Source organism: Babylonia areolata, chromosome 2 (assembly GCF_041734735.1).
Source record: "Babylonia areolata isolate BAREFJ2019XMU chromosome 2, ASM4173473v1, whole genome shotgun sequence".
Lineage (NCBI taxonomy): Eukaryota > Metazoa > Mollusca > Gastropoda > Neogastropoda > Buccinidae > Babylonia > Babylonia areolata.
In genome coordinates this window covers 36,665,005-36,673,277 of record NC_134877.1, presented here as the reverse complement: position 1 = coordinate 36,673,277, position 8,273 = coordinate 36,665,005, and the positions used below count along the sequence as shown (strand labels likewise).

General features: G+C 40.5%; 1 protein-coding gene across 1 annotated transcript; it reads left to right on the top strand.

Annotated features, from left to right (window-relative positions):
* The first annotated feature begins 3,290 nt into the window (after positions 1-3,290).
* On the top strand, positions 3,291-5,959 carry LOC143279423 (conotoxin Cl14.12-like). The gene is made up of 4 exons (XM_076583468.1): positions 3,291-3,375; positions 4,009-4,182; positions 5,023-5,176; positions 5,783-5,959. The coding sequence occupies exons 2-4, from the start codon at positions 4,011-4,013 to the stop codon at positions 5,814-5,816; spliced, it is 360 nt and encodes a 119-aa protein (XP_076439583.1). The 5' UTR covers positions 3,291-3,375; positions 4,009-4,010; the 3' UTR covers positions 5,817-5,959.
* The last annotated feature ends 2,314 nt before the right edge of the window (positions 5,960-8,273 follow it).

Genomic DNA, 8,273 nt, shown 5'->3' with positions numbered 1-8,273 from the left:
GTTTTGGGGACGCGACAGGTGGGAACCCTCGCGCTTATGCGTGTGTGCGCGTGCGTGAGTGCATGCGTATGTGCGTGGATGCCAATGTGTGTGTGTGTGTGTGTGTGTGTGTGTGTGTGTGTGTGTGTGTGTGTGTGTGTGTGTGTGTGTGTGTGTGTGTGTGTGTTTGAGCGTGTGTGTGTACGAGTGTGTGTGGGTTCATGTGCGTACTCTTGCCCTATTCAACTTTTTAAAAATACATGAGAAAAAATAACTTTTATATATGTCATCAGTTCACTGGGGTAGCGATCGAGGAAAGAAACTAGATTTCATTTGACCTACAAATCGGAATCAAACGTAATGTCCATTATCAAGCTCATTTGACCTATAATTCTGAATCAAACGTATGGTCCACAACCAGGTGCTAAAAGCCAATACGTTTTCATTATGCGTCGCAGCATGTTTACTACAAATGGTAGTTACACTGAAAATTGATGATAAACAACGAACTGTCCTGACGTCTCAAGGAAGAAGCCACGAAACATCAGGTATAAATCACTTTTACAAGATTTTGACCTGTTCACTTCCGATGTCAATAGGTGAAGATGAAGACCCGCGATACTAGAGGAAGAACATGTTCCCAACAAATCAATGAGATCACTTGTAACCACAATAATTATCCATGGCATAGCTGTGGGCAGAATGATGGCAATTGATATGGATATGTTTTACAGCGAGTGACCATTCTAAGAAACAATAGAAGTTGTAGAATGAGATACATAAAAGAGACATTGAGGCTGAAAATTCCAAGTTCCTAGGGTCATCTCTGGTGTGTGATCTCCTGGTTACCTAACATCGATTGTTCCCTGTGCCGACGCTTAGACTCCGACAGACAAATCCGGGTGTGGCTGTGTATGGGGGAATCGGAATGAGCGGCGAGGGAATAATGCCAATAAACTGTGCAGATGATGGGGCAGCAAAAAACAAAACAAAACAAAAACAACAAGAAGAAGAAAGCAAACACTTATAACCGTTTGCAATTCCACGGAGCAAACGAACAAGTAGAGAGATAAATGCGTATGTGGCACAAATGACCCAGTACTATTACGAAGAAGCAAAAGAGACTCGTACGAAGCATCCGTTTGACAAGATCTGTGACAGCAAATCCACATCGCACAAACCATTGTGCAGCCCGCACACTCATGGGGGTCAGATGCAGTTTCTGAAGTGGCGATGCTGTCTCAGACAATCATCAAAACGATATAGCGTTTGTGACTCTTTAAGATGAAATCACACACACATACACAAACACACTACTACTTCTACTAATAACATCAGCAACAACAGTGACAGCAATAGCAAAGCAAGATCAAGAACAAGTGCAACATCAACAACACTAATAACAATATGCTCCCCACTCCCCCACCTCCCATCTCCACTCCTGTCCTTCGCTCTAACATATAAAAAAAAGATTACGGGCGCAATAGCCGAGTGGTTAAAGCGTTGGACTTTCAATCTGAGGGCCCCGGGTTCGAATCTCCGTAACGGCGCCTGGTGGGTAAAGGGTGAAGATTTCCGATCTCGCAGGTCAACATATGTGCAGACGTGTTTGTTCCTGAACCCCCTTCGTGTGTATACGCACGCAGAAGATCAAATACGCACGTTAAAGATCCTGTAATCCATGTCAGCATTCGGTGGGTTATGGAAACAAGAACATACCCAGCATGCACACCCCCGAAAACAGAGTATGGCTGCTACATGACGCGGTAAAATCGATCATACACGTAAAAGCCCACACGAGTGAACGTGGGAGTTGCAGCCCACGAACGAAGTTGCAACAGCACGACACTTCTGTATTCACTCCATTCTGGCAGCTGCTCAGGGACCCCACTCTTCGAACACCTTTCTTGGCAACCGCCTGTCTACGCACCGTGCTCACCCCTGACTCATCTTGGTTGCATCCAGATGTTGGTCATCAATCACTGTTTCAGTCAGGTCAAAGAAGGTTATTTATAGCCTGCTGATTAAAACATGAGGACCTTGCGATGGATGTCATTTATGATTGTCTAAAGCAGAGCTCTGGGTGTCTCTTCAAGAGATCATGCTTTTTCCTGCTGATCTCTTTTCGCCATTGAACATGTGTGATAATCCTTTGTCCTCAAGCTGAAACGTCGTAGTCATCATTTCCTTTCTCGTTACATCAAACAAAATTCCCTGTAGGAAAATCATATGCTTTGCTTGACAATCTTCAATAGTTTGTGTCAAAGTGTATTGTCTGCCGAAACACCACGTTTCTGTATATCTGGGCATGTGTGAAACCCTTTTTCGCAATTTGATTCAAATGGACGATATAAATGATTATAGCTTCAACATTTGAGACCACCGATTTCATAATGACATCAGACACATGGTTTCCCCCAATTTCTTTCCTTTTCTGTACTTGTAATCTCTTTGCAAAGTTTATATATATATATATTTTTTCTCTTAAATGAAGAAAAAAAAATATTACAGAAATAACGGAATGTTTGTTTACTTGTTACCTGCTAGATAGATGGATAGGTAGGTAGACAAATATATATGTACATATACATATATTCATATTTGTGTTGTTGTTTCATTCAAATGTGTGAAAAAACAAGGAGGGGGGTCTGGTAAAATTCCTTGACAGATGTGTACGTTTTTGGCATAGTTAATGACAGTATTTTAGAACCATAAGGCGTCACTTTTCTTTTTGACCAGGTCCTAAATATCTGCTGGATTTCTTCCAGTTTATGTTCATATTTCAACCTGACAGTATCGTCTACAGTTGTAGTTGTAGAGAAAATAACACCAAGTGCTTTTTTGTTTTCTTGTTGTTGCAGTTGTATTTAGTAATGACTTCCATGAATTGTGTACATGAACATTTGAGTGTGGACGAGCGGTTTTTTTCGGTTTTTTTTTTTGTTGTTGTTGTTGTTGTTGTTGTTGTTGTTGTTGTTGTTGGTTTTTTTAGTTGTTTAAAAAAAAAATTCTCTTGTGAACGACCGACACAGAAAACGAATTTATATATATATATAAAACAAAACCACACTTCCAAAACATACGTGCATATGTGTGCACAAACGCAAGCACAAATACATTCACGCACGCATGCACGTACGAACACACACACACACACACACACACACACACACACACGCACACACACACACACACACCTGTGCTGAAAGTATCTCTGCCCTACTTTTTGCGCACGATCCCAAAACGATTTAATTCCGCTAAATTTTTTGTTTGCCTTTTTCTTCTTTTTTTCTTCTTTAAAAAATGTTATCAAACTCACGTTTTTGAAGGTATATAAGTTGCTTTCTCAGACAGATGTTTGTCTGTCTTCCATTCGGCGTGCAGAGAACTCAATCAGTAAGTATTTTGCATTGTGTCTGTTGCATGTCCGTTCCTTCCACGGTGAGCTCTTATCTGTCTTCACTACCAATTGAATGAACATTTTCTAGATGGTGTTTGTGTGCGTGTGGGTTTTTGTTCTTCTCCTTCTTTTTTTATTTTTTTTTTATTGTTGGTTTGTTTCTTTTTTGCTGCTTGTTTGTTTTTTCTGATTGTTGTTTTTTGTTTGATTTTTGTTGTTTGTTTGTTTGGTTGTTTTTTTTCTTCCACTCTTTAGTGTGTGTGTGTGTGTGTGTGTGTGTGTGTGTGTGTGTGTGTGTGTGTGTGTGTGTGTGTGTGTGCACGTGTGTGTGTTTGTGCGTCATGTGTGTGTCCGTGCATGCGTGTGTGTGATATTTTCAAGAAATATGTTATTCCTGCATTCATATTTGTGTGAATCATAGTTTTTGTTTGTTTGTTGTTTGTTTTGTTTTTTTAAAAAATAGATAAATATATATACATAATTTCATATATATATATATATATATATATATATATATATATCACATATCATTACAGGATCAATCGTTATTTAGAATGTGATGCAATTCGTTCTTGAACAGACAGTGCTTCTCTTGCTCAGTACCCCCATCTTGTGCGTTGACTGTTCAGCGATGAAGGTTGTGGCAGTGCTGTTGATGACACTGGTGGTGGCCCATGCCGCTCCCCAGAAACGATTTCTCATCAAGGAGATCGGGGACCTCTTCAACAACCTTGGCAACCAGCTCACCCATGTGTTCAACTCTGCCAAAAATGAGTTCGAAAAACTCACTTCTGGGGAGAACAGTAAGTGTAACACCATTTTGTGGTGATGTTGATGATGATGATGATAGCAAAACCTTAGACAGGAGGCTATGATTGATACGGGTGTGTTTGATGGAATGGATACGCTTTGCAGAACAATTACTGCTAACGGTAATCATTCTTGATTTCAATTGTTATCGCTAAGCAAGAGCGGGATTACAGACTTATTAAGTAAAACAATAGCACAGATTTGTCCACTTTCTCTCCTCAACAGTTTAGCCACATTCCCATTCACAGGTCAAATGTTTTAGAAGCATGAAGTACACAGTCTGTTCATTTGGAAAAGTGTCTTGCAGTAATTTTCAGCAGCCATCAGTTCCATTTCACACTCCTTTCAACCACTACACGGAATGAAAGTGAAGACGTCTTGTGTTTCTTCTTCCTTTTTTTTTGGGAGGGGAGGGGGGTTGAAGGCAGGGGAGAGGGGGTAGGGAGGTGGGGGGGCGGGGGGGGGGGGGGGGGGGGGAGGGTCATGGCACCATAAAGGCAGTGGGCAGGCGAATGAAATCCGAATAAAAGAAGGCAAGACAGAATTATAGCAACAAAGAATGATCAAAGCCTGAGATGGTGCTGACAGTTATTAAAAGAATTGCGGCATTGTCTGTCGAATTTCTGGTTCTTGACTTTGACAGAGTCAGGAAACGCATATTCCTACGTGTTTGTTGTTGTTGTTTTGTTTGGTTGTTGATGTTGTTTTGTTGCTGTTGTTGGTATGTTTTTGTTTTGGGGTGTTTATTTTTTCCTTATTTTTGTTTTGGTTTTGTTGTTGTTGTTTTTTCGAACATGATGTGATCTGAATATTCATGCTTCACTTTATTTCAGTCAACTTCGACCACGTGGTAGACCTGCTGGTCGATCAGATTGATTCCGATGCCACCGAGGGAGCGTGTCAGACCGCCTGCACTGCCGGTGCCACCGTTATTCTGGGACCTGCTGCACCACTGGCTGGCCTGGTCTGTGGACCTGCCTGCAAAGCGTGAGTATAATGTAACGTCTATCGCAGCTATGGTCGGTAGTGGACCAGCGCTCATGAGGCAGAAAATTGGACAGCCATTGAAAATGAGAGTTTCTGAGACCAATTCCATCATGGCGACAAGGAATTTTTGCTCATCTATTACCTTTGAGTGGTGGTTTGGATGCTAGTGACGTAGATGAGAGGACAAGTCACAACAAAGCGACATATACTTACGTTTCGCAAACGAATCTACACCGCTAAGGGGTCTGTCCGTGACTATCTCACTCATCTTGTGTGAGTGTGTGTGTCTGTGTATTTGTTTAAGCTTAAGCATTCACGTTCTCGAATGATGACATGCGAAGACGAAAAGGAAGGATCAGGTATACGGATGTTAACTTAAAGGACCAACGATACTAACTCAGAAATATAGATAAATATGAGTAAAGGAGTTCACATCTAGACTTTCTCTGCAAACACAGCCAGTGGTATACCAACAGTAATCAGACTCAGTCTTGAATATCATGGACGGTGTGATGGAAGATCTGAAGTATTGATCTGAAGTGATCTGAGTGATTGATCTTGTGGTGATTTCAACACATAAACATACGTTCCTTCTGTGTGTTCCAGTGCCCTGGCCAAGATCGAGGAGGCTGCTGGTTGAAAGCTAGCCCGTCATCATCATCACGGGATTTGTTTTGTGCAGTGAAAATGCGTACAGCGAAAAAAACAAACTTTTGCTGATTAAAAGTTTCCTGTTGATTTCAGACCATTCTTGTCCAGACAATTAAAATTTTGTGTCTGTCATCTTGGTGTTGGATTGTTCTTTTGTATTTGTCTTTCCAGGTATAATACAACGCAAAACGAAAAGATCTGAATGACATTGGATGAACAGCAGAATATTTTGGTACATATGTACACATACTACACTAAGATAAAGTCTGAATATCATACACGTTATAACCAGCACTAGCTATATCGTGGTCATAACACGACCCCACCCCCATCACACACTCACACCCACACATACACTTGCTTACGAGCGCACACACAAATCACAAACAATAAAACAGTACCGCCCGTATTGGGTTCAAACCAGCGATCTCCTGGGCTCTTATTAAAGTCAGGAGCACACACTTTGCGCTGTCAGCGATACTCGGACCATTGTGATGTGGAAGTGTCATTGGCTGGTAATCCAAACGACATGAATTCAAACTGCAGGCAATCGCAATACTTTGGTTACTTCAGTTAAATCACACACATACGCACCTACAACTTGTCCTAACAATCTGAAATTTTACATTGACGTGTTTCTATTATCGATGGCAAATACGTACATTTGTAATTCCAGCTTTAAAATTTGAGAAATCTTTTCTGCTGTGTGAAAGCATTTCCTTTTTTTCTTTTTTTTCACAATACAGTTCTTACACCAAAAGACTTTTCATATCGAATAAATCTACCGTTGATTTTTGTGGGTTTTTTGTTCGTTCGTTTATTTGTTTTGTTGTATTTTTCTTGGGAAATATGGTATTCATCCTTTTTTTTAAAATATATATATATATATACCAATGACCAGAAAAATAGCACTAAACAATGCAGATGCAAAACATTACATGAGAAAGAAGTGTTAATTAAGAAAAAGATAGCTATGACATGCATGTAATATTTCTTGTATAAGCCTAGATTATAGCCTGTCCTCAAGCTAAAAGAACACAATGCAACTTTGTTTTTTTCAAATGAAACACAAAACCCATTGTATTTGACGAGAGGAACTGTTGTGACACCAACTGGATTCATATTATAAACATGTTCAAACTGAATTTACCATCCACCTAATAAAGCATGGTCCAACATGTTTTTAAGCCGTTAACTTGAAGAAGAAGATATATAAAGAAGATAGGTTACTCACTCTTTTCATCTGAAAGAGAGAGAGAGGAATACTTTTAATTAGATCTCACGAGAAAACTTGCCACGTTTTAATTCAATTGTGAGAAAGCATGAGAAACCGGATCTGCTCTATTTACGAAAACCCAGATTCAAACATTCCACTGTCGGCCGCCGTTCTTTCTCTGTCCCTGGACCTTGCACTTGGAATGAACATTCTTTTTTGCTTCGTCAGGTCTCCGAACACAGTTCTTTCAAGTCTGGCCTTAAAACCCACCTCTTCTCAAGATAGCCTCCCTCCCCTGCCTCTTCCTTGTATTCAGTTTTCCCAGTTCAGAGTTAAATGCATGCGTGTGAATGACTGGTGTGGAAGCGCTTTGATTTGTCTCTGCACAAAATTCAGCGATGTATAATTACTTATCATTATTATTAGAAAGATGGGTCGACGAAGGGACGAAGGGTGACGTTCGTGAAGACGTCAATGGTGATAACACAGGATCGTTTTGAGACTTTGTTCATGTGTGTGTGTGTGTGTGTGTGTGTGTGTGTGTGTGTGTGTGTGTGTGTGTGTGTGTGTGTGTGTGTGTGTGTGTGTGCGTGCGTGCATGTGTGTGTGTGTGTGTGTGCGTGCGTGCGTGCGTGTGTGCGTGCGTGCGTGTGTGTGTGTATGTGTGTGTGTGTGTGTGCGCGCGTACGTTTTGTGTTGTTTTGTGTGTATTTGCTTGGTTGGTTTGTTTTCCTTCCTTGATTCTGTATAGCCTGAATAATATTTTCATAATCTGAGTGGGTTTTTTTTCTGAAATAAAAGAGCTGATTTCAGAGAGATGTTGCATGCGAATTGATGCAAACACATACAAATGAACTTATGAACAAGCGTGAAACGATGGAACGTTTTAAATCAATGTGACAGAAAAGGCTGCATCACCACAAACATCAAAACTAATTAATTGGTTCCGTTGTCATGCTCCCTACGCGAGGGTGCAGCATTGTGAAAAAACCCTACTCAGTCACAGTAAATCTTTGATGTAAATTTTTTTTTCATTTCGATGTTATTCCCAACATCCATCGTGAAATATTAGGGTCTTCTTGGTATATATTTCTGCTTGATTCATACATTATTGCCATGCTTTTGTTGTTTGCTATCATTCCTGATGTTGAATTCGAGGTGTCTGCATTGCAGTGAGCTGTCTTATGTGAACTGTATCAGATGATAGTTTCAGTGTCATCACCGTCGACG

Bases quoted from the DNA above. Each gene is read 5' to 3' on its own strand.
- LOC143279423 (XM_076583468.1), top strand. From the start codon at position 4,011: ATGAAGGTTGTGGCAGTGCTGTTGATGACACTGGTGGTGGCCCATGCC. The intron at 4,183-5,022 runs GTAAGTGTAACA...ACTTTATTTCAG, and splicing joins ACTCACTTCTGGGGAGAACA to TCAACTTCGACCACGTGGTA. The intron at 5,177-5,782 runs GTGAGTATAATG...TGTGTGTTCCAG, and splicing joins TGTGGACCTGCCTGCAAAGC to TGCCCTGGCCAAGATCGAGG.